At 40.7% G+C, this 27,447-nt stretch overlaps 2 protein-coding genes across 2 annotated transcripts; one reads left to right on the forward strand and one right to left on the reverse strand.

Annotated features, from left to right (window-relative positions):
* Positions 1-6,008: 6,008 nt before the first annotated feature.
* On the reverse strand, positions 6,009-23,791 carry LOC131138604 (FYVE and coiled-coil domain-containing protein 1-like). The gene is made up of 17 exons (XM_058087672.2): positions 23,389-23,791; positions 23,208-23,314; positions 23,010-23,135; positions 18,794-18,900; positions 17,876-18,019; positions 17,131-17,224; positions 13,869-16,205; positions 13,703-13,795; positions 12,332-12,450; positions 12,045-12,206; positions 11,807-11,947; positions 10,637-10,845; positions 9,842-9,968; positions 9,561-9,665; positions 7,716-7,926; positions 7,542-7,651; positions 6,009-7,455 (listed from the first exon to the last, which is right to left on the reverse strand). Exons 1-17 carry the CDS (start codon positions 23,447-23,449, stop codon positions 7,380-7,382), a joined length of 4,329 nt encoding a protein of 1,442 aa, XP_057943655.2. The 5' UTR covers positions 23,450-23,791; the 3' UTR covers positions 6,009-7,379.
* Positions 23,792-25,715: 1,924 nt separating this feature from the next.
* On the forward strand, positions 25,716-27,063 carry LOC131132674 (chemokine XC receptor 1-like). The gene has a single exon (XM_058078522.2). The coding sequence runs from the start codon at positions 25,732-25,734 to the stop codon at positions 26,764-26,766; it is 1,035 nt and encodes a 344-aa protein (XP_057934505.2). The 5' UTR covers positions 25,716-25,731; the 3' UTR covers positions 26,767-27,063.
* Positions 27,064-27,447: the final 384 nt, after the last annotated feature.

Consider the following 27,447-nt stretch of genomic DNA (forward strand, 5'->3'; position numbering starts at 1 on the left):
CTGTTTGTGATTTAAGCCCACTTGATGCCCACTTTACACTTTCAAGATAAATCCCCCACATGCTGTACATTATGTAATACGCTTCCAGTGCTTTATACTATCCTATGTGCTATTGTCCTATACTATTTTGTGTGTTTGTGGTGTTGTGTGTTGTCCACCTGAGAAGTCGTGTTTGTGTCGCAGACGCCGCTCCGGTTTCTCAAGGTTAATGATGTCATTGTAAATCATGTCACTATCACATCCGTCGCTCCTCTACCGTTACAGCTGACGCCTTGGTGGAAGCTGCATTCACATGCACATACGTGTCCGTGTGGGTAATACCAGACTTCCATTTGCACACACACACACACACACACACACACACACACACACACACACACACACACAGTCAAGCACGCGGTGATAAATGCACCCACACGCCCATGTGTACATAACGTACATTTCTTTTTATTCAGTACTTGAAAGATGCAGTGGCTTATTGAAAGCACACACTACACTATGAAACACTATGAATGGATGAATGGATGGATGACTATACATGGGAGTCAATGATTCATGGATACTTTCCTGGATAGATGAGTGGATGAATGGATGTGTCAGATGGTGATGGAAGAAATGGGTGAATGATTGGATTAGTGAATGATCAGAGGGACTGTTAAGTTGATGGAAGAACAGATGAATGAATGAGTGAAGGATGGAAGGACAGAGTTGATGATGGCTGAATGGGTGAGTCCATGAGGGATGGATAGAGTCATCTACCTGATAGAGTTCAGGTAGATGAGTACGCTGAATGATAAATGACCTGATGGAAGAATGAATGAATGAATGAAGGTTGGATTAGCGAGTAGATGGAATAATAGAAGAATGGATGGATGGATGAATAATCGGATAGATTGGTGAGATGCTGGAGGAATAGAAAAATGGATGGATGGATGCGTAATCGGATAGATTGGTGAGATGCTGGAAAAATAGAAAAATGGATGGATGGATGAGTAATCAGATAGATTGGTTAGATGTTAGAAGAATAGAAAAATGGATGGATGGATGGATGGGTGGATGAATAATCAGATAGATGGGTGAGATGCTGGAAGAATACAAAAATGAATGGATGGATGAATGCATGAATGGATGGGTGGATAAATAATCGGATAGATTGGTGAGATGCTGGAAAAATAGAAAAATGGATGGATGAATGGATGGATGGATGGATGAATGCATGAGTGGATGGGTGGATGAATAATCGGATAGATTGGTGAGATGCTGGAAGAATAGAAGAATGGATGGATGGATGAATAATTGGATAGATTGGTGAGATACTAGAAGAATAGAAAAATGGATGGATGGATGGATGAATAATCGGATAGATTGGTGAGATGCTGGAAGAATAGAAAAATGGATGGATGGATGGATGGATGAATAATTGGATAGATTGGTGAGATACTAGAAGAATAGAAAAATGGATGGATGGCTGGATGGATGAATAATCAGATAGATTGGTAAGATGTTGGAAGAATACAAAAATGGATGGATGGATGGATGGATGGATGGATGGATGGATGCATGGATGGATGGGTGGATGAATAATCAGATAGATTGGTGAGATGCTGGAAGAATAGAAAAATGGATGGATGGATACATGGATGGATGGGTGGATGAATAATCGGATAGATACCCCCATGACCTTAGTGAACGAATAATAAAAACATGCAAATCACAATAAAGTAGCACACAAACTTATTTATTGTGTATAATCTACCATAAATATTCAACATGTAAACATTTTCCGTCCAACATTGTCAACAATAATTTAAAAAAGAATTCCCACGGCCAGTGTAAGGAAACCAAGGAAGAGGAAAAATACAGTCAACTGTGAGTTTAAAAATAACATGGAAAGCCTTTCAATACAAATCGGCTTCACGTGTTTCACATGTTTCCCAATATATTTGGCAATATGTCACCGTATGAGAGTGTACAAAAAGAGGTTCCTCAAAAAGGTACCGTAACATATCGGAATGTATATATTTTGGTTCTATTTGTAAATTCATTTGAGCCAGTACACAAAAGTATACATTGAATTTACATACACATTTTGAATTTATCTATACTGTATTTTATCTTTCCTTTTTTATTCTATGTTTGCACTAGAGGAGCTGCTCTCAATCTCATTGAACATGTGTATAATGACAATAAGGGCATTCTATTCTATTCTAATGTGAACGTAGTTTTAAGTTAGAAAGCCCATTATGCTGTAGTAATCTGTTATTGCCCTGTTATTGTCCCTCCCAGGACCTTAGAACATTATGTTCCTTATCCACAATGCCCTTCCTCTAAAGTGCTTTGGATGACCTGCATGGCAGCGTAGTCTAAACCCCAAGTGGGGTATGGAGGGTCCATGATCAATGAGGACTTGAAATTAAACCCAAGTCGTGCATGTCCCATTTCTGGAAATTTCTCTTCAAAATAAGTCAGTACATAAAATGAAAGCACATTTTCATAAACGCTTCTTTAACTTCCTAGCCCAACGGACATTCTTAGTATTCATAAGCATACAAATGATAAACACACGTTGACCCAAGTATAAGACGTAAGAAGATTTTTCCCGACACAAAATGTCTGAAACAAGACTGGTTGTCTTGCATCCGGGGGTCCTGAGATTTCGACTCCCAAACAAGAGGCAAGAAGCAGCGACATGTTTGAAAAAAAAAATTTCAAAGGTTGTTAAAAAGTTAGCAAACAACAGAGGAAGAGTTATAATGCTAATTTCAAGACAAAAGGTGATCAATGAATCAGCAGCATCGAACAATTGTAGAAAAATCTACTTTTCTGACCTATAAATGTAGTTAGAATGTTGTATTCTCATTTTAAACGATGCCAAAGTTTCAGATAATGAGCTTTGTGCATTTGGAGCCCTGGAAGAACTTTGGGATGGCTCTGATCAGAGCCAGGACTTTCTGATATGGGCATGCCCGGGTACAAACTGAGTGGGACCAATCACAGCGGAGTGGTGGAGCGGAGGAATTAAAACAGACCGTTTTGGAAATCCAAAGATATACAGCTGGAATAGGTGCAGATTCTGGAAGACCTAGAAAGCTTTCTGTGCTGGTTATTGTGTGTAGCTGCAATTCAAACAAAGGACTGAAAATGAGCACAAGAGGTCCCCTTTAAACACAATGTCGAATAAAAGTTTTCAAAAAATTGTCTTGGATTTTGTCCAACAACAGGTCTCAAAAAAAGAGGGATCAAGGGGAAAAGAGGGTGGTCTTATATTTGGGTCAATACGGTATTTTCAAAGAGCCAGTGTAGTACTTCAATGTAATATTTTCTGAATGATGATTGCATCATAACACAGCCATTTCCTGTCAGTTTTGACCTTCTAAAAGGCAACAATGTATGTATATATAAAATAATACATTTTATATAAACACACAATTAGTGAGAGTTTATCCAAAAGTAAAGGCTTTTTATGCATCAATGTGATGAACGGCATTGATTTGACAGCAAATTAAGTTGCTCGATTTGTTACATTATCATATTAGCGGAACAATAAATACCATAATACAATAATAAAATGAATAAAATAAATGAATATTCTCGATAGAACATAATCCCATTGCATTGCAAAAATGTTATATTTTTGTAGTTAGAGCATAGAAATTTGTTTATGTTTATGACTGTCTAAATATGATTTTAACATTATTAAGAGCACGTTCTAATTGTTCATTGTTTACAACACATTGCTACTCTTATAAACTCGAGACGGCCTCTAGCTAGCAATTTAGCAAGCTAACGAGTTAGAATCAAATTTTTTTCTTCCCAAACAAAAACGTACCACTTCCACACGTAATGGAAGGAGACATGTTTTTGACTCTATGCTGTCGTACATGCTATGGCTGACTTCTTTGTTAAGGTAATGTCACATAAGGTAGTACATTCCTTGTTTCCATTCTGGTTCATAACAAATCTTGATTCTGATGCTTTTAAAAGGCGATATAATATAATATTGCATAAGGGTGCAATTAAGGTGCTAACCAAATTTTTTTTGCGATAAAATGTCTGAAGTTTTCCATTAATTTATTTATGATATGATGTTTTTATCAACTTTACTATGAATTTCTTACAGGGTTTATTTTCAACCAGCATATAAATATCAAACCAAACTTGAATATAAATATTATGTTTACTTTGTGGGCGGCGCGGCGGTCGAGTGGTTAGTGCGCAGACCTCACAGGGTTCAATTCCACCCTCGGCCATCTCTGTGTGGAGTTTGCATGTTCTCCCCTAGTTAATTGGTGACTCCAAATTGTCCATAGGTATGAATGTGAGTGTGAATGGTTGTTTGTCTATATGTGCCCTGTGATTGGCTCTCACCCGAAGACAGCTGGGATAGGCTCCAGCACCCCCGCGACCCTTGAGGAAAAAGCGGTAGAAAATGAATGAATGAATGCCTCATTGTTTGTGTAAGCTAATTATGATAACACTTATTTTCTGACTTTTATTTTGTAGTCCAGAAGTGTGCTGTGTGGGTTGAGAAGGTCCCATGACTGTAAGGACCAGAGAGCAGGCATCCTGAAACCCCGTCTTACATTGGCATGAGACAGACATCATGTCTTGTTGGACCTCCCTGATTCTGCTTCCTTGGAGGAAGTCCAATGGAGGCATCAAGGGCAAGGTACTCTGTTACACGTCAATTAATGTGTGAACATTAATCATGTTGAATTTTTGTCACTCATTTCATGAATGTGAACCCATATACGTATTATACATATTCATTACACAGAGTGAAATATTTCAAACATATATTTCTTGAAAGTTTCATAATTGTTGCTTATAGATAATGAAAACCCAAAATGCAATGTCTCGGAAAATTTTAAAATTACACAAGATCAATGAAAAAAATAATATTTTATGTATTTTAGTATGTTCATTTCCATGCACTCAATACTTGGTTGGGCATGAGTTACTGCATCAACGCAGCGTGGCATGGAAGCCATCAACGTGCAGCACTGCCTAGGTGTAATGGTAACCCATGTTGCTTTGATCTCCATTGTTGGGTCTGGTTTCTCTCATCTTCCTCTTGACAATACCTCTCTCTGGGGTTCAAATCAGGTGAGTTTTCTGACCAATGGGCATCTCCATAAAGCTTGTCAGCAAAAGGAAGCGTGAAGTGCTCTGAAATGTCCTGGTAGATGGCTGTGTTGACCAGTGGACCAACACCAGCAGATGACATGGCTCCCCGAATCATCACTGACTGTGGAAACTTCACGCTGGACTTCAAGTAACATGGATTCTGTGCCTCTCCACTCTTCTTCCAGACTCTGGGATGTTGATTTTTCTAATAGAGATGCCAAATTTGCTTTCATCTGAAAAGGACTTTGAACCACTGAGCAACAGTCTGGTCCTTTATCTCCTTAGCGTTGTTTCTGGTTCACGAGTGGCTTGACATGAGGAATGCAACATTTGTAGCCCATGTCTCGGATTTGTCTGTGCATAGTGGCTCTTGATGCGCTGAGTCCAGCTTCAATCCAACTTCTTGAATGGATCTTGTCCTACCACACTTCCACTCCACTTTCCATGAATGTGCTTGGATACAGCACTATGAACAAGCAGCTTCTTTAGCAATGACCTTTTGTGGCCTTCCCTCCTTGTGGAGGCTGTCAATGGTTGTCTTCTGGACAACAATACAGCTGGAATAGGTGCAGATTCTGGAAGACCTAGAAAACTTTCTGTGCTGGTTATTGTGTGTAGCTGCTCTATAGGAGTTGTGTAGCCATCGGACCCAGACTTAGAAACCATTTAAATAAAGGCTCAGGATACCTTTGCAGGTGTTTTGAGTTCATTGGTTGAGTGGGGTATGACATTGCTTGGGCTTTCATTATATATATATATATATATATATATATATACACACACATATATATATACACATATACATATACATATATATACATACGTATACATATACACACATATATACATACATATATATATACATATACATACATATATATGTATATATATACATATACATATATATATATATACACACATGTATATATAATTATTGAATATAAGTGTTGAAATGTTTCGCTCTATGTGTAATGAATCTGTATAATATATGGCTTTCACAATCTGAAGTTCGTTTTCTGGAGTGGAAAAAAATGTAACTTTTTCATGATATTATAATCTTTTGTTATAGACTACAGTCTACCGCAGAACAGCGATCATTTATATAATTTCTGAAAAAACGCGGCATAACAAGGGAGTGATAATAAAACCACAATATTGTGAGGAACGGCCATGTATAACAGTCCATCTGTTAAAATCCCCCCCCAAAAATAATACTACTCCAAAGCTTTCAGTTATCAAACACATGATAAATACATTTTTACACATTAGGAAACTATAACAGGCATACAGTATTGTACTACAACATGCAGTTATGCAACATCACGCCTTGTCAAAGCTTCGTCTTGCTGGAAAATATTGAATGAATTGACTTGTGAGATGGCACCCTCTGTTGTATTCGTAGATACAACACTCTTTTTCACCAGTAGATAGCACCATCGATGACTTTCGATTTAAATATCCATGATAAAGACAAATTCTTTGCAATTTAAAGTCAAGTAATCGGCAAGTATTCGGATATGAATAGGCAGGTATTTGCTGCAGTGGTTCTCAATCCATTACGCAGTTCTTTGTCTGAGCAGAATACACCTTGTGCTCTTGTCTGAACTATCTGCAGGATAAGGGCACGCCTTTAAAGAGAGAAACAGCGTCACCACTGCTACGGCTGTGTCGTAAACAGCCCCTTGACATATACTGGAAGATATTTGAGTTTAAAAATGTCCACAGTTTGGGTCGCTGCTTGTTATCGAGGGGTGATGGTGGGTCCCACAGCCAAATCAATTGAGAACCGCTGATCTAGTATACAGTATATACTGTTAATAAACTTTTCACAGCCTATCATAGCATGCTACGGCGACTTGATAACTGCAGACTGAATAAGATATACATTAGATGCCTCAATAATATTGCAAATTTTGTCTCTGATGAATGAAAAGTCATCTTTGTTCCTATTTCCTTTCCATCATGTTTGAATACACATGGCAGTGCTGTTACGTTAAGCATTTTTCCGTATAAAATAGCATTAAAATGTTGACTTACGCAGTGATGTTGTAAAATATGCAGTTTTCTAGATGTTTATTTCTTGGATTATATTTTGATTCACTGTTTTTTTCTTTCTCGTGGCTGTCAAGGTGCTCAGAATGGCCCTCACCCGAGGTTTCGTTACTTCAAGTAGACTCTGCTCCTGTTACCTTAACATCTCGACCGCACTGACTGATGTAGGTGATAACTACACCTGTCTGACATGCTTCCTCTCACAAGAGGCTGCTGTTGTTACACGCCGCCGGCTTGTCCAGCGCCAGATGATACATCACTCTCTTGGAGATGAACCTACATGATAGGAAAAAACATTTAAAAAAAAAAAGGTGCTACTCCAGCTATTGATGATTCATCAGTGTAAGATGTGATTCCAGCACCTGGAAAAGGAGTTATCAAAGATGAGTGTGTACTCTCCAGGATTTCTAACTTTCATTTCCCCGTTTATTGTCTCCTTGTGGGAATTACAGCGAGTCAGTGGGATCAAAACCTGACAGAAAAGAAGATTTGTTTCAAAGTGTACAAGCAACTGAAGATGAACATGTCTGTACCACCTTGGCCTGCTCCAGGGGCGTCTCTGAGCTCTCCCGGAACACCACACTGAAGAAGATGCCCTTAGGTTCCGAGGTGAAGGTCCAGGTGACGGTGACGCCGGGCCGGTCCGTGCTGATGGTGACGGTGCTGTAGCAGCTGGCCTTGATGAAAAGCTCCTGTGGAGAGTCAGCGAATGCTGAGATGTCTTCCACCGTGAAGGGAGATGCCAACCTAAAGGAGAGGGCATTAAAACAATGCATATGTACCATCATGTCAGAATGGTTGAAGAGTCTAGGGCAGGGGTGGGCAAACTGTTTGACTCATGGGCCGCATTTTTTTTTTCTCCTTCTGTATTTCGAACATCATCCAAAGCACAACAAACCAAAAATAAATCAACACAAATAAAAATACCTATGTATATATAAACGTACACATGTTCGAAAGGGAATGGGAAGAAGTCAAGACTTATCTAGTCCCACCCCCCCAAACACCCAGATTCCAACCTCATCCCAACAAAACATATTTTATTCCTTGTCTACAAGAATAAAAACCCCACATCCAACCACCCTCACCCAGCTTGAGGCACCCAACTACGTGCCAAGAGCAACCAGTCCATTATTAGTCATTGTATCGTACATAGTCTAGTACAAAAGAAAAGTTGAGTTAACAAAAGTTTCCTGGGGGCCAGAATATATATTTAACACACACACAGTATTTTACGCTTATAATTCTAACAGTCCACCTTGAATTATTTGTTAAATTTTATCTGAAAAAGTGTCACATTATTAGCTATATGTATAATATATAATAATATATAGTATATAACGTATTTTCCGGACTATAAGACGCACTTTTTTTCATAGGTTGGCTGTTCCTGCAACTTATACTCCAGAGCGACTTATAAAGGAAAAAAAATTTATATTACATAAATAAATTACATAAAACATAAATGTTCATGTTTATTTTTTGGTGTAGCTGAATAAGCATTGTGTTAGCATATCTTACACCTATTCAGCCTGTTCTCTATTATTTTATTGTTACAACTTGCCTTCCAAGAGGACGTAAAGTCGATTTGGGTCAAGTAGTTTGTAAAATAAATTACTCGTAAAAAATGCAACTTATTCTCCAGTGCGACTTATGTATGTTTTTTTTCTACATAATGATGCATTTTTGGCCTTGTGCGACTTATAGTCCAGAAAATACGGTAATATTCATTCATTCATTCATTTTCTCCCGCTTTTTCGGTGCTGGGGGGTGCTGGAGCCTATCCCAGCTGTCTTTGGGCGAGAGGCGGGGTACACCCTGGGCACAGGGCACATATAGACAAACAACCATTCACACTCACATTCATACCTATGGACAATTTGGAGTGGCCAATTAACCTAGCATGTTTTTGGAATGTGGGAGGAAACCGGAGTACCCGGAGAAAACCCACGCATGCACGGGGAGAACATGCAAACTCCACACAGAGATGGCCAGGGAGGAATTGAACCCGGGTCTCCTAGCTGTGAGGTCTGCGCGCTAACCACTCCTACACCGTGCCACCCCATACGGTAATATATATATATATATATATATATAGTAGATCCATCTAAAATTGTCTAGTGAATGTATTTTTCTTTACTTGCAGTACAGTGATGAATCATGTCCTGCCATGTGATGCATTCTGTGCATAAAACCTGATAAAAAAGCTCCTATCACTATTTGGGGTTGTGTTTCACTTCACATGCCTCTCAAGTCTCACTTCCCATTTTGATGTTAATATTATCCAAAACTTCCGGTCCACATCCAAACACGTGACAGAGATCATGTGAGCGGGATACTGCAATATTTTTTAAATAAATAAATACAAGTGAAACATTTACGTGAGTTCTCCAGACTTGAGCAGGTATATTTCTGCATCCTGCACAGCACCACCGTGGTGGTCGTCTGTGGCGTGTGGTGGGACATCTCCTGTGCTTGTGCTGCTTCTGATAGGATTAGAAGAGAATATTCAGGTGTCCCAATACTTGTGTCCACATAGTGCATTTGTAGGGTCTTCAAATTGAAACTGCAATGTATTTAATGCTGTTCCAGGGACAATTTAAAGGTTTTCAAGATGGTATTTATCAGGAACATTACAAGTGAACTCAAATGTGATACTTACTCTTGTGCTGCCCCCTGCTGCCCATGTTCAGCAGTGCAGGCTGTAGTAAAAGCTCCATGAACATAGACTCCACTCAATTTCTCTGTGGTAATGTCAAACACGCCATCCTCCAGTTTGTCATCCGTTCCTGGAGAATACACACAAACACTCCAAATATGTCAGATAAAATTTAGGATAAGCGGACCCTATCCCAGCTGTCTTCGGGCAAGAGGTGGGGTACACCCTGGACTGGTCGCCAGCCAATCACAGGGCACATATAGACAAACAACCATTCACACTCACATTCATACCTATGGACAATTTGGAGTGGCCAATTAACCTAGCATGTTTTTGGAATGTGGGAGGAAACCGGAGTACCCGGGGAGAACATGCAAACTCCACATAGAGATGGCCTGGTCTCCTAGCTGTGAGGTCTGCGTGCTAACCACTCGACCGCCGTTCCAAACGTTCATTCATTCATTCATTTTCTACCGCTTTTTCTTCACGAGGGTCGCGGGGGGTGCTATCCCAGCTTGTCTTCGGGCGAGACCCTGGACTGGTCGCCAGCCAACAAACAACCATTCACACTCACATTCAATTTGGAGTCGCCAATTAACCTAGCATGTTTTTGGAATGTGGGAGGAAACCGGAGTACCCGGAGAAAACCCACGCATGCACGGGGAGAACATGCAAACTCCACACAGAGATGGCTGAGGGTGGAATTGAACCCTGGTCTCCTAGCTGTGAGGTCTGCGTGCTAACCACTAGACCACCGTGCCGCGGTTCCAAACGTATTTAATTGAAATTCCACCACACCTTCTGAAAAGCTGGTCACAGCTCTCAAAGGCTGCTGACTGAAGACCGACGGCGCCGTGCTGGTGCTGGGGACATCCTCCTGTAGGGGACGCTCAGCCTCTATGCAACGCTGATTGCAGCAGTCCCGACAGCAGTGCTCTTTGACGCCGCCGTGCTGGTGGATCCCAGCACTGGTCAGGCAATATTGGCAATATGGGAGGCTACAGAATCTGGTTAGAAAAGAATAGTCATTAGTAATGAATTGATTGCGATGTCATTCATCAAAGACATCTAAGGGCAGGTATTTCATTATACTGGAGAAAGAAAGGTAGTTTCTAATTTGTCATATTAATTTTAGTAACACTTTTAAATATTTAAATATTTTTTAATAATATTTTAATATTATTGATAATATTTTATATTATTATTTATTTTTTACAGCACCATACTGCTGTGGTACATTCAAGGTTATTATTTTAATTAATCACGTTTGCTGATGCTAAAACGTGCAAAAAATTTTAATATCAGAGACATTTATTTTATTTGTAATGTGCTATTCCAACCTTGTTCCAAGAATGCCTTGCTTACTTGAAATGATTTAAATGGTTTTAAACCTCTAAATAGCATTCATTCATTCATTCATTCATTTCCCCCAGGAAAAGTAGAAAATGAATGAATAAAATATAAAATATAAAATATAAAATATAAAATATAAAATATAAAATATAAAATATAAAATATAAAATATAAAATATAAAATATAAAATATAAAATATAAAATATAAAATATAAAATATAAAATATAAAATATAAAATATAAAATATAAAAATATATTACATGATATTATCTTACCTATTTAGCCTGTTCTCTATTCTTTTATTGTTAGAACTTGCTAAAATAAATTACTCGCAAAAAATGCGACTGATACTCCAGTGCGACTTATGTACGTTTTTTTTAAACCTAATTATGCATTTTTGGCCTTGTGCGACTTATACTCCGGAGCGACTTATAGTCCAGAAAATACGGTATTTATTGTCCCAGAAAAACATATTTTTCTGACCAAGAAATCTTGTCATGCTTTAATGTTGTGAGATCTTGTGACATGAGATCATGTGACACCCCTGGTACACTGCATACTTATCATGAACTCTGACTCAATGTGGTTGGATGGCTAGATGTGTGTGTTCGACCTGCAGGTGTATTTGCTGTGCCTCCAGCCAAAAGGAGTGCGACAGCTCTGACAGACGTTGACGTCTCGTTCCGTCTCTTCGTCATGCAGCTTTTTATCAACCCCCAGTGCATCCATCTTCTGCTGCAGGTCGTCCATTTTCCTGCAGAGAGGACCATTAAGTACATCATCACACGTGGCAACATAGGTGGTTGGCATGCTAATTGTGACATTACAGCAATGGGAGGCTATCTGTATACCTGATGAGCTTCACCATCCTCTCCTCGGACGCAATGTGGTACAAGTTGTCAACTTCAGAGGACAACCTTGGGTCAAACTTGTCTTTGTCCAATGTGAGCCTCCTCAGACTGTTCCTCAGCTCCTGAAAGTCCACCTGAAGCCCTTCCATGTCCTCTTTACATCTAAACTCAAACACACATCCATGAGTGACAATAAAAGGAATGATAAAACCCTACAATGATCCTAAACAAGCATTTCTGTCGATACACAAGATATTAAAGGCTTATACAAACAATATTTATCTCACCTCGATAAAGCAATTCTCAGGTGGTTGAGCATGTCCTTTTGCTGCTGAATTAGATTTTCCGACTGGGTCATCTGGATGTTTTTCTCTGCAAGTTGCTGGCGGGATCGCTTTGCCTCAGCCTAGCAACGGTAAGTGACATCATAGAGAGACATTGGTTCGATGCAAATAACTACTGTGACATCATAAGAGGCACACCGTATCAAAGGGGATCTGATTATGATAATGACCATTATCACATACTACAGTGTTAATTGGCCCTGTACCCTAGAAACCGCCCATGAATGATACGGGAAAAGGCCCAAATGATACTGTGTCAAAGCCCAGGGCAGTGATACTGATAAAATATAGAGTTTAACCATGTCCAGTATCAGCCCCCGTAGCTGTCCACTCAGAGCGCGCTGCTCTGGTATCGTGCCCGTGAAACAACCAATCAGAGAACAGCGCACGAGCGTTTGTTTTGCTGCCGTCTGTGCTCTGTCAACATGTCAGCGGTTGACACTCCCGGCGAAAAACAAATACAGTAAAGTCTCGTTATATCGATATCGGTTATAATGAATTACTGCTTATTACGATACTATTTTCATTTCCTGGCAAATTTCTAGTCTTTTATGATTTAATTAGTTCCGTTAGTACGATACCCGGTTATTATGATAATCCGGTTACTACGATGCCCTTTTCATCTCCCGCCAGCCAATTTGGTCTGCTTATATCGATACAAAAGCAGCTTAAATCAATCTTTGCTTAAGGATTTCAATACCAAAAAAGAACACGGCGAACGGCTGCTTCCAGTCAACTTTATTTTTCACACTTCCACCACCAGAGCGCAGCACACACACCGATTCCCGCACTTCCTGGTTCACAGGTCATGCTCAACCCGCCCCACATAGCTGGCCAAACACATGCCTGCAACAGAAGAACCAACTGACATAGCATACACACCTATTCCAACGAAGACACAAGCGTACAAATACATGTATTTAATTGTGTTGTATTCAGATATCTTTTTATCGCTTGCAATAATCACTGTTTTTCATATGTACATGCTGGCGTTCGTGGTTTCTCTTGTGTGTATAGGTTCTATACACACGAGAGAAACCACGAACGCAGTTGGTTCTTCTGTTGCAAGCATGTGTACTGCTCGTGTGTGTCACAGTAAATATATTCCCCAGTGGACCTTAGTGGCGGGCAGACAGATGTGTGGAGGACAGAAATGATGATTGTTCCTACAAGAAATCCCTGTTCTGGTGATCACCTCACCTAACTGACACTGAGTGGAAAATGTAGAATACTACAATCACAATTAGATTTGTCTTAAGACGTTTAATAATACTATAATATGGGACCTTTAATGAAGATTAAAGATCTTCTCACCTCTAAACTCCTTAGTTTCTTTTCCACCTCGGCAGCTTTCTCTTGCTCGGACATCAGCTGTAATCGCTCATCCATCAACTCTTCATTCAGACTCTAAAAAGACAACACAAAAGATGATGCAGTTCATCTGTAAGATATCCCACCACCCAGCAGGTGTCCGTCCGACCTGCAGCTGGCTGCTGTGAATGACGGCCTGGTTGCTCAGCTCCATGCGGAGAGCTTCCACCTCCTCACGGCTCCTGTCCTCCTGGGCCTCGCTGAGCTCTTCCTGCAGCCTCTGCGTCACGGTTGCCCACAGGTCCTCCTCGCGATGGAGCTTGCTGAGAAGCTGTTGGTTCTCCCGGCGGAGCTGCTCAGTACAAGCATTCAACCTCATCTCCTCCCTGGAGGCCTCGTCCTCCAGCTCTCGCAGCTTCCTAGAGAGGCTCTCCCAGCGCAGATGAGCCTCCTCCTTCTCGGCCGTGAGCATACACACGCAAACTCCCAGTTCGGCTGTTTCAGTGTTGGCCCGGTGTAGAGCTTCCCTGGAGTCACTGTTTTCCAAGCACATTGCATCATAGCGCTGCTTCAGCTTGTGCAGCTCCTCTCTCGAGGAGGTCACCTCCGCAGCGAGGCCCGCTCGAGCCTGGGCCTCGCCATCTCGCTCGCGGATCAGCATTTCCTCCCGCTCACGAGAACGCAGAATCTCATCTACATGCCGCCGGTTGAGCTCCTCCACTTGAGCCTTGAGTTGTTCTGTCAAGACTCTAAGATCCTCTCTGGAGGCTTCGGTCACCTCCTGTAGAGCCTGAGCTTTCATTCTCTCCTCCGTTCCAGACAGGAGCTCAGCCCTGAGATCCACCACTTCCTCCCTGAGCCGGTGCACCTCCTTCAGGTTGAGCTCCAGTTGAGCCTCAGCAATCACCAGCCTGAAAGGAGCCTCTTTGCTCTCAGACGTCAGATGTTCCTCATGAAGCTTTGACGTTTTCTCATTGCTCTCAGCAGCTCCTTTTTCATCGTGCATTTCTGAGGACCTGCTTTCAAGCACTTCTGCTCGACCATGCAGAAGATCACATTTATCGGTCTGCTCTTTGAGCTTAGCCTCCCTTTCTTGGAGCTTCACCAGCAGCTCCCCATTACTTCTTTGGGACTCTGTGAGGTTCTCATCCAAATTGGACACTTTGGCGTAAAGCAAGTTCAGCTCCTCTTGGGCTTCTGCCAGTTGTTTTTTCAAAGAGGACTGAACCTCTCGAAGCTCCTCGTTTTCCTGCTGTTCACTCTTCAGTTGAGTCCCTGATCGCTCCTTCTCAAGAAGAACCTTCTGGACAAGCTCCTCCAAATGGCGGTTTTCATCTAGAAGCTTCTTCTCACGGTCTTCCACGCACAGTTCAGCAGCTTCCACCCTTCCCCTGAGATACCTCTCGGAAACTCTCACAGCAGTGAGCTGGTCTAACAAGGCTTCCCTGCTGTGGGTCAGCTCGACAATGCTCTCCTCGCTCTTTTTAACAGCTTGCAGTAGTGTGGCGTTCAACTCCATCAGCTTGCAGTCCTGGGGTTTGTAGTTCCCGAGGTTCCCGGTTTGTTCACACATGTCGTCTTCAGCAGGTTTAGAAAGGAGACTTTCATTCTGGATTTTCAGCTTCTCCAGATGTTCTTCCAAGTGCTTAATCCTCTCTGAGCTGAGGGAAAGTTCCAGCTCTCTGTTATTCAGGGTTTTACGCAGATCCAGCACCTGAACCCCCAGGGTTTCATTCTGGTTATCTCTGATGCTACATCGCCGCTCAATCTCATCACGTTCCTCCTGCAGCCTCCTCCTCAGTTCCTCCGCTTGTCGTTCTCTGCATTCCAATGAGGACTGCAGGTGCTGAAGCTGCGCTCTCAAGTTTCCGCTCTCCTTCTCTTTCAATGTCAAGGCTCCCTGAATGCGACCCACGGCGCCTTGGAGCTCCTCCAGCCGCTTGAGGGTGTTTTCACGCTCGTCCTGGGCCCTGGATTTGACATCAGCTAGCTTCTCCGTGCTGGTTCTCAACTCCTCTTCTCTCATTTTCAGCTCCTGAGACACATGTTCTAAATGTCTGGCTCGGTCGTCAGCCTCCCGCTTGGCCTCCAGCCTCTCCTCCTTTGCCGTCTTCAGTTTCTCCACAAGTTCCTGAATCTTCCAGGCCGAGTCGCAATAACTTGTTGTTTGTTTGCCCTTTTCTTTAAGAGCATCATCCAGGTTTGACAGAAGCTTCATGTTTTTGTTCTCAGTAGCAGTCAGTCTATTCTGAAGCTCATTGCTTTTACCTTCCCAACATGTCTGGTAGTGATTACTAACATCCATGTTTGTAGAGAGCGAGGGGGGTGCGGTCTTCTGAACTGCTACCAACTGGCCATGAAGGTTATTTACGACATCTTTCAGCTTCGCTGCCTCTTTGTCCAGTTCCTCCACCCGTGCCAGAAGCTTGTGCTGCCTCAGTTCAGATTGATCGAGCTTGAGGCGGAGATTCTCTGCAACACAGCGAGGGAAGACTTCTCCCCGATCCTGGATGTCAGATGGAACATAGGACCTTCATTAGGGTTGGGCATTGTTTAAATCTGAACGATTTTAGTTCTGCTTCAGATCCTAACGATACGTAAATCTGATGCTTTTAAGAAGCAGGGTCCTAAAAGTTTGTTAAATTAATAATAATAATAATAATAATACATTTTATTTGTATAGCGCTTTTCAAAATACTCAGACATTTTACAGAAGAATGAAGTTGAATAAAGCAAGTAAACAGAATAGAAGACACACCAAAATACAACATTCATTGGTTAATACACAGTTAAAACATGAGTAAAAGCGGGGCGGGTCACAACATTATTAAGGCCCCTAATTAAGGCCCTTAACCAGAGTTCTTTCTGAATTAAATGTATGAACTTCCCCGTGATTTTTTTTAATGACATTAACTTTTATCAACTTTACTATGAATTTCTCACAGGGCTATTTTCAACCTGTATACAAAAATCAAACCATTTAACTTGAATATAAATGTTATGGAGCTACTTTTTATAGGAGTACATTTTCACAACAGATGTTTACTTTAGAAAAGTAGTATACTTTGTTTGCTGCCTCGATGTTGGCGTAAGCAATTTTTTATGACACCCTTATTTTGTTAACACCAGTAAAGATAATGTAGCCCGCCCGCAGCGCTCTTATTTTGAAGGCCCAAAGTGTGTTGTGTGGGTTGAGATGGTGTCTTGACAATTGGCAATAGAGACGGACCATGGACATGAATAAACCTGCCTCGCCGTAGCCTATAGCATCAATTATTTACACCAAACTTCCACGGCATCAGCGAACATCCTGAAACCCTTGTTTACATTAGCATGAAACAGACGGCATATATTGTTGACATGTTTATGAATTGAAGATATAGTATATGACATGTATGGTACTGGAATAGCACTGCTGTTTGTGTGTCTACCTGGCCGTGGGAATGGCTGCCAACCAGACTGTAGGCGCTGGAGCAAGGACTGGGAGGCCTCCACCAAAAGGATGATGAGGATGATAATGTCCGTCTTCCATGTGAAGAAAGGCAAGAAATTAATTTGACTCGTGCCAGGAAACCTGACATCAAATAAAACTTTCCAATTTGACAACAAAAGAGGAGAACAAGGTGTTCTGAGGGCAGCAAAAAAATGTATCGAAGTGCAGACTGTGGAGTATAAAACTGCAGGATCCAGATCTACGGCAATGGTAGTGTGTCTTTAGTCTAGCTAGTATGCCTGAAACCCTGTTTGACCATGTAGGGTTTCTTTTTCATGCTGTCTCTTTAAGTGATAGAATAGATTAGATGTGTTCGAATCCCTCGTCATGATTTGGTGACAGTAGGTTTACATCATTTATCATTGTTTGGTCAATGTTGTGGGCGGCACGGCGGTCTAGTGGTTAGCGTGCAGACCTCACAGCTAGGAGACCAGGGTTCAATTCCACCCTCTGCCATCTCTGTGTGGAGTTTGCATGTTCTCCCCGTGCATGCGTGGGTTTTCTCCGGGTACTCCGGTTTCCTCCCACATTCCAAAAACATGCTAGGTTAATTGGCCACTCCAAATTGTCCATAGGTATGAATGTGAGTGTGAATGGTTGTTTGTCTATATGTGCCCTGTGATTGGCTGGCCACCAGTCCAAGGTGTACCCCCCTATCAACACGAGTGAGCACCTGTCTTTACCTAGCAAAGGCTGGCCAGTCAACGTCCAGATCGTAACCTCGCGCCGCCACGTCAAATTGGATCTGGTTGAGCTCGTACAAATAGTTTATGATGTCCGAGGTGAGGTGGGGGTCCAAGAAGGGACTCCGGGCATAGTACCAGTCACTGTGGAATATAAACCCCCAAAAAATAGAACAAGACTTACACAATCTACTTTACTTATGCAATGTAACAATGTTCATTATTGTGATTATAACTAGTGCACATGGGCTGCATGGCGGTCCAGTGGTTAGCGCGCAGACCTCGCAGCTAGGAGACTCGAATTCAATCCCACCCTCGGCCACCTCTGTGTGGAGTTTGCATGTTCTCCCCGTGCATGCGTGGGGTTTATCCGGGTAATCCGGTTTCCTCCCACATTCCAAAAACATGCTAGGTTAATTAGCCACTCCAAATTGTCCATAGGTATGAATGTGAGTGTGAATGGTTGTTTGTCTATATGTGCCCTGTGATTGGCTGGCCACCAGTCCAGGGTGTACCCCACCTCTCGCCCGAAGACAGCTGGGATAGGCTCCAGCACCCCTTGTGAGGATAAGCAGTAGAAAATGAATGAATGAATAACTAGTGCAACCAAACTTGTATTGTTATGGTATTGTACTTTGTAGTACATGGGACAAAAGAAAACAACCAAAGCAAATTACAGACAGTAGATTACATTTTGAATGGTGGTTTATTCTGTATTGAATTCAACTGGGGCTTTTGGGTTTGGGAAGCAAGTAGTCACAGTAGGCGTCAACGGGGAAAATGTTTCTACTGCGAAAGGAGAACTAAGATATACTTAAATAAGGAAGAGGGACTCACGCTTCATGGGAAAGGAGCCCTACAAAACAGTCGCATGGCATAAAACAAATTGTATACGTGTGTGTATGCTTTTCTACTGACCTTGTGACTTTCTGATTGATGAGACACTGCTGCAGTGTGTCTGCAAGACGCTGGTGAATGAGCGAGTAGCGTATGAAGGCCCTTCCTTTCCCCAGCGACGTTTTTAACTAAGGACATACAAATAATAATAACATAATTAATCACAGATAATGGACTGGATATTCACACGCTGTTTCTCCCCAATTGATTGTAAGATGGCGTATTCAAGATGTCGTTTTGTCCGTAATCCAAACAGACTAAGCCTGTGAGCTGTCATCTAAAATGAAACTGTGTAAATGTATGCTTGTGCAAAATAGATCCCTTCAATGTAAAAAAAAAAACTGCACCGAGGTCCTCCTGGAAGTCTGATGTCTCTGTCACGTTAGCAGATGGAGGGATTTGAACAAGACAGCCTCCTTTCAGGACACCAGCTGGAGAGTCCTTCAAATTTGTGATTGATGGAACACAACACAAGAAGACCAAAAGAGTAACTGATGAAGACATTTTAACATATATGTATGTATGAAAAAGTTTGGGCAAGCCTGATCATTTTCAAGATTTTTCCTTAATAAATGACTGGTTATTGGGATCAGCCATTCTAGTTAAATATTTCATATAGCAGACCAACACAGCGATAGATGACAAGTGAAAAGAAGTTTATAGGATTTACAGAATGTGTACAATAATTAAACTTGGGCACACCAATAAAAAAATGACATCAATATTTAGTTGATCCTGTAGCTTCCAATGAGGGTCTCTGGTCTCTGATTCTGGTTGAAGGTATTTTTAACCATTCTTCTTTCCAAAACCTCTCCAATTGAGTCAGGTTTGATGGTTTTCGAGCATGGACAGCCCGCTTTAAATAGGAAGAAGCAAAGCTTATTAAATTCTACCCCTCCATTTGGTACTTTTACAATCAGTAACTGTTACATTTGTTCACTTCCTGCTTTCCATAATACAGTTTAAGGTTTGGTTTTTTTTTTTGGTTTTTTTTAAATAATGCACCTCGTACCGAAGTAGGAGGTGATATGAGCATCCAATGACATAATGGGTACCATAGTAAGTGTCAATATAGTGATATATATAGCACATCATGACTGGTTCAAGACTCTTCATCCTTGTATTTAGCAAACATCAACTGCTTGTATTGTTTCTTGAATTGGCTCATCGTTGTGCATTGTTTGAGGTCCTTACTCAATCCATTCCATAGTTTGATTCCACATACTGAAATGCTATGGCTAGCATAACGTAGTCCTAGCATAGAAGTGTTTCAAATGTACTTCTTCCCTGAGATCATATTTCTCCTCTCTTGTAGAGAAGTATTGGATAACATTTTAGGTCATTGGTTATTTTTAGCCTTATGCATTATTTTAGCTGTTTGAAGATGAACTATATCAGCAAGTTTAAGTATTTGTGATTTTAGAAATAAGGAGTTAGTATGTTCTCTGCAGGCGGCATTATGAATTATCCTTACTGACCTTTTTTGCAGTATATTTAGAGTGAAGATTGCTTTTATAGTTTTACTATAATATTGTACTTGTTCCTCCCCATGAATGCCCAAGTAGAATTAGAGCAGTGTTTAGGGTCATTGTCTTGTTGGAAGTATCCAACCCCAACTTCAACTTTGTCACTGATTCTTGAACACTGTTGGCAACAATCTGCTGATACTGACTGGAATCCATGCCACCTTCAACTTGAAGATTTCCAGTACCTGCACTGGTCACACAGGCCCACAGCATGATGGAACCACCACCAAATGTTACTGTGGGTAGCAAGTGTTGTCTTGGAATGCTGTGTTCTTCATCCGTCATGCATACCGCCCCTTGTTATGTCCAAATAACTCCATTTGACTTTCATCGGTCCACAGCACCTTATTCCAAAATGAATCTGGCTTACCAAATGTGCTTTAGCATACCTCAAGCTACTCCGTGTATGGCATGTGCGCAGAAAAGGCTTCTTCTTCATGACTTTTCCAGGATGGCTGAATAGTTGCAGGATGCACGGTGACACCATCTGCACCAACATCATGTTGTAGGTATTTGGAGTTTAACTGTTCTCACCATCCTTCCCCTCTGCTTATCTGAGATTTTTCTTGGCCTGACACTCCAAGCCTTAACTAGAACTGTCCCTGTGGGCTTCCATTTCATCCCTAAGTTCCTTAGAGTGGAACCTGACAGCTGAAATATCTGAGCTAGCTTTTGTATCCTTCCCCTAAACCATGATGTTGAACAATATTTGCTTTCAGGTCATTTGACAGTTGTTTTAGGCTACCATGGTGCTATTCTTCGATGATGAGGCAAAGAGGAGAACAAATTGCAATTGGCCACCTGAAATATGCTTTCTCATGATTTGTGTATGCAGGTCAAGGGTCACTGAGCCTGCCGAACAAATTTTGCATTCTAATAATTAGTGCTAAAGTCATTTAAACAAGAGGCGTGCCCAAATTTAAACTTTAAACTTTTATTTATTTTTTTATTTGATTTTTATTTTACTTTTATTTAAACTTTTGTTTAAATAATTATTGCACACTTTCTGTAAATCCTATGTGGAATCAAACTATAGAATTGTTTGAGGAAGGAACTTCATGCACATGGATGAGCCAATTCAAGAAACAATACAAGCAGTTGATGTTTGCTAAATACAAGGATGAAGACTCGTGAACAAGTCATGTTGTGTTTATTTGTTTGTTATTATATATCACTATTTTGATGGTTATTATGGTAACCATTATGTCATTATATGGTGACATCACAAATGTAACAGTTAGTGATTGTAAAAGTAATAGATGGAGGGGTAGGATTTAATAAGCTTTGCTTATTCCTACTCCTTTTGGACATGTGGAACTGTGAATTGATTATGTGATGCATTCCATTATAACCTGATGCATGTTCAAATAAAATTAAATCATTACCATTTACTGTTTCCTTAACATATTTTGAGATTACTTAGCTATTTTATATTAATTTTAGAGTGTTTCAATGGTCATCTAAGAGCATAAAATGGCATTAAATAGATATGAGCACAACAAACTAGGGATGGTCCTAAATCACCCGGCAAGCTCGGCGACCCCTCTAACTGCAGCATGCTTCTAATAATATAATCATTATCTCTCCTCTGGACATGTCCCAACCATCTCAGTCTGGCCTCCCTGACGTTATCTCCAAGGCCTCTAACATGTAATGTCCCTCTGATGTTCTCGTACCTGATCCTATCCATCCTGGTCACTCCCAATGAGAACTTCAGCATCCTCATCTCCGCTACCTCCAGTTCCGCTTCCTCATCTGTCAGCCTGTCCATCATTATAGAAAACAAGAAGGGGCTCTGAGCTGATCCCTGATGCAGTCCCACCTCCACCTTGAACTCTTCTGCCACACCTGCAGCACATCTTAACACTGTCTTACAGTCCTCATACGTGTCCTGCACCATGTTTATATTCATTACATAACCACACACAATCACAATAAAAGAACAAAAGGCTTCAGTGACACTTGAAAAAGTTAGCACATGCGAGGACATTATATCCACTTCCCCATGGACAAAAACAATCTCTGTACTAACCACATTGCTCGTTTGTTCTAAAAAACAAAATGTTATGGTTAAAGGTCATATTTGGAGTCTGAAGATAATTTTAGCTAGCGAGCTGCTGCCAATGACAGCTAGGCAAAGTGTGTAAAGAAAGATGTAAGAAAAGTCAAACACCAATAGGTTTGACAAGGTAAAATTAGCAATGTGAGTTATGAAATTGGCAGGCTGCCACTGAAATCTAACTATTTATTATTATATTTGCATCATGATATATCCTTTCATTATTATCATTATCTCTCTCGACTGAATGTTGTACTGCCTTAAAGTGAGGCATACATGTTGACTTAAAGTTCCAAAATATAAGTCATTGTCATCATCTGTGGGCAAATGAACAACAAGATGACAACGTAACGGCTTTTAATCTGAAGAAAAGTATTAGAATATGTTCCATCTTAAAAAAATACAAGATGAATTCTATGAAATTTCTATGAAATATGTTATCAGAGAAGAAGCTCACCACTTGAAGAGTTGTTGCTGGTGAAAGAAGCCGAATGAATTGATGTGTGTGGTGCCCAGTGACTGACCACAGGATTAGTTAGATGATTATACGCTCAGTGTATTTGTGTCGGTACTTGCGTTGCACGCCATTGCTGCATCTCAGGTGTGTGTGTGCGGGAGTGTGTGTGTGTGTGGGCGTGCACGGTGGGATTACCTCAGGGATAGACTTTACAAAACGGATGCCATCATTAGTACCCTTGATCTTAATCAGGCAGTCGCAGAAGTAATCCCAGTAGTCTTTTCTCTGGCCGAGAAAGGTTGTCTTCTCCTTCAAGTCAAACTGAAAAACATCAATCATCCGTCTTATTAATACAACAAAAAACAGACGGTCAGTTTCCAGCACTGATGGTACCTGCAGCAGGTACTCGAGCTTGTAAAAGAACTTGCGTAGGTTGGCGCTGTCGTCGGTTACAGGTTCCAAATACTCCTTGTGTTCTTTACTCAACTGTAACACGGAATCTAACACAAAAATGTAACAAAACATTAGAAACAGCTCTGTCAATATGATGCAGTGCATAGTTATGTTTTGTTACCATGCAGATCTCCAATGATCCTTTGCAGCTGATTCTGGCCAACACATGTGCAGGAGGCCATTGTGGAGAAATTCTGGAATTACAATAAATAATTCTCTTACTGTTGTTGTTAAAAAGGAATGAGACCATTTGAAGCCACACACATTATAATGGCTCACACTGGGGAGGGAAACTGGTGTGTCGCTCCAATTCGTTAACGCTAATTTCAGACAACAAGAGTAGAGACCACATCCTTGAACTTAATTCATGCTTTATTTGCTTAACCATGACAAAACATGCGTATGTAATTTAATAGACGCTTTACAAGCGGCGACAAGCTAACAGAAACATAACACCGACACGCCACAGGAGACCGCTATTTATACTACAGCCACCTGCTCTTCCGGGTACTGTAACTATTTTTAAATCTAAACTGCCAAATACGCACATAGCAAAATAAGATGAAAAAATAACATTTATCGCATAAGAAAATGACAAAATGACACTTACCTAATGTAAAAATTACCAAGAGTGACCACAAGAAATGTAGAAAATGCTCCTGAGTGGGACGGTGCCAACCAGTGATTGACAGGTAGGCTGACCAACCGGGTAGGCGCGACTCGAGCATTCGGTTTAAGTTCGGTTGCGATGAGCAGTTTTTTTTTTCTTCTTAATGATATTTATGAAATATAATGTATATCCGCTAAAGGAGATGCTAGTAAATTATGTTTTGTAAAATGTAGAATTTATGAAAAAAATATGTGTGTAACCTTTGAACAGCCACTTCACAAACGTTCTCTATTTATTTGTGATAGATAGACAAAGTCATGACATAATTGCACTCTTTTATGTTGCACTCTGTATCTGCATTAAAAAAATATATTGGTTGTGTTAATTGACTATTTCCTCAAAATTGCAAGAGGTGAAACTATTGGGTGTGGACAACCTGAAAATGATGTTACAGCTATGGGTCATAAGGAAGCGTGGGTTTCACACATCTCCAAATAAAGGACACTGGGGTATTAACTGTAACTTTTGTGCAGGTACAGTTTCTCTACATTATTTACACTTATGAATAAGATATTTATTGAAATTATTTTAACATTGTCCATATTTGTTCTTTTACAATATATCAGTAGTGTTGACCATTTAATTTGTATTGATTATTTAATGTAATTCATTCAAAGAAAGTTAGTGTTGACATCTTGAAAGACTCAGATGTGTTGTACTTTTTGAACACTATCAACACTTTTCGACTCTGGAACTGATTAATTCACTTCAGTTAGTCTCCTATGGATAATTTCTTTTATTTATTTGGGACAGAGCACATTAATTAACAGTCTGATACTTCTGTACAAGCTGTAAATTAGTCCGATTCTAGCATATTTGCTTATATTCATCTGTAGAATGAATTGTTGTGAAATTAGTCCTGGAGTTTAGAGGTTCTGCATACATGGTAATGGTAATGGTTTTATTTCATTTGAACATGCATCAGATTACAATTGAGTGCATCACATAATCAGTTCACAGTTCCACATGTCCAAAAGGAGTAGGAAGAAGCTAAGCTTATTAAATCCTACCCCTCCATCTGGTACTTTTACAATCAGTAACTGTTACATTTGTTCACCTCCTGCTTTCATAATATAGTTTAAGGCTTTTTTTTTAAATAATGTACCTTGTACTGAAGGAGGAGGTGATATGAGCATCCAATGCCATAATGGGTACCATAGTAAGTGTCAATATAGTGATATATATAGCACATCATGACTGGTTCAAGACTCTTCATCCTTGTATTTAGCAAACATCAACTGCTTGTATTGTTTCTTGAATTGGCTCATCGTTGTGCATTGTTTGATTTCCTTACTCAATCCATTCCATAGTTTGATTCCACATACTGAAATGCTATGGCTAGCATAACGTAGTCCTAGCATAGAAGTGTTTCAAATGTACTTCTTCCCTGAGATCATATTTCTCCTCTCTTGTAGAGAAGTATTGGATGACATTTTTAGCTAATTGGTTATTTTTAGCCTTATGCATTATTTTAGCTGTTTGAAGATTAACTATATCAGCAAGTATTTGTGATTTTAGAAATAAGGAGTTAGTATGTTCTCTGTAGGCGGCATTATGAATTATCCTTACTGACCTTTTTTGCAGTACATTCAGCGAGTGAAGATTGCTTTTATAGTTATTAGCCCATATTTCCACACAATAAGTAAGATATGGTAGAACCAGAGAGCAATAAAGAGTGTGGAGTGATTTCTGATTGAGAAATCATACATGTATGATCATAGGACCAAATGGAAGTTGAGTTCTCTCTCTGATTTGCTCCTTCTCATCCTCGTAGGCATGGCTGCAAAAGAAGATATGACAGTAACTACCTGGACGTATGATAATTATGATTACGATGAAGTCTACCAAGATGAAATGTGCAATACGACAGGTCTCCTGCACTTTGGAAAGACCTCCAGTCCCCTTTTCCTCTCCATGGTGGTGGTCCTCAGTCTGCTGGGCAACACCCTGGTCGTGGTGATTCTGCTCAAGTACGAGAATGTCAAATCCCTCACCAACGCCTTCATCTTAAACCTGGCAGTGTCAGACCTCCTCTTCACCGCAGAGTTGCCCTTCTGGGCATACTACCACATGTTCGGATGGACTTTAGGGGAGCGCGCGTGCAAATTGGTGAGCTTCGTGTTCGACGTGGGCTTCTACAGCAGCGGCCTGCTCCTCATCGTCATGACAGCCCAGCGTTACATGGCTGTACTCAACCCTCTCTCCTGCCTGGTGTCTGCGGCAGGCTCCTACAGTCTAGTAGCTTCTGTGTTCATCTGGATCCTCAGCATCCTAGTGGCCAGCCCAGCTTTCATCTTCTCCAAGGTCATACAACAAGATGGACTGGGCCATTGTGAATACGAGGATTCCTTCGCCAACCTTTGGAGAATCTACCAGCAAAACCTTCTTTTTATCCTCATCTCTGGCGTCTTCATCTTTTGCTATTCTCAGATCCTGTGCCGACTGCTGCGTCCTTCCTCCAAAAGACGCAAGAACAAAACCTTTAAACTCATTTTCACGCTCTTGCTAGTGTTCTTTATAGGATGGGCTCCTTACAACATCACGCTCTTCCTAAAATCTTTACACTTTTGGCCGCAAACACCCGTTGACTCCACGACGCTGGCGGAAAGGTGTCCAGGGCGCAATGTGCTGGATTATGCCTTTCAAGTCAACAGGCTTTTGGCCTTTTCACACTGCTGCCTCAACCCCATCTTCTATGTTTTTGTGGGTTCCAAATTCAAACGCCACCTGAGGAAGATGATGGGGAGCCGGCGCTACGGCAATGCATGCAGTCGACGGAGTCGGCCCACCATCACGTCGCTGTCGAGCGGGGACGAGCTTTTTGTGTAGCTCCGCTTTCCGTCATTAATACCTTAAAGCAGGAGTACATCAATAGATATTAAAACTAATCATTATCTCCTTTATCACCTATGATGTTTTTTTAATAGTTAATAGTCATGCTAGCATGTCGTCCAAAGCATTGTGATCACAACCCATAGGGGGCGCCATATGCCCATTTTATTTATTAATCCATAGGGTCCAAATACCAGATGTCCACCATAAATTCTGCCTAGCAACAAATGATGCAATGTGTGAGATGACCAGGTAAAAAGTATGCTTTGTCTGCAAGGTAGCTGCAATCATTTTTTTTTTTAATTTTTTTTTAATTTGGGAGTTTTTATGATGAATTGTGAGTGATTTGTATGAATTTGTGTATAATAGTGTGTGTCCATGGTCAGCAATAAACAATAATGTTACGTTTCTTGGCTTTTCATTCATGCTTGTCTGTTGTGTTGTTTATCATTATTTTATATGCCAGTGTTATAGCAATGCATTGTGTATTTTAGTCAGTTTAGATACAAACCTTCTTGTAAAGTACGGAATATGTATATGTATATATGTATAATACAGCAAATCTTTCAGCAAGTCTGTTTATTTCCCAGCTCACATTTTCAATTAAATGTAGCATATCTTATTGTTTTTAAATGCAACATGCAGTTAAAGGGTGTCATCGAACGACAATTAGTTCAG

This window comes from Doryrhamphus excisus, linkage group LG11 (assembly GCF_037039965.1).
Source record: "Doryrhamphus excisus strain RoL-2023G ecotype Guam linkage group LG11, RoL_Dexc_Guam_v1.1, whole genome shotgun sequence".
NCBI classification, from domain to species: domain Eukaryota; kingdom Metazoa; phylum Chordata; class Actinopteri; order Syngnathiformes; family Syngnathidae; genus Doryrhamphus; species Doryrhamphus excisus.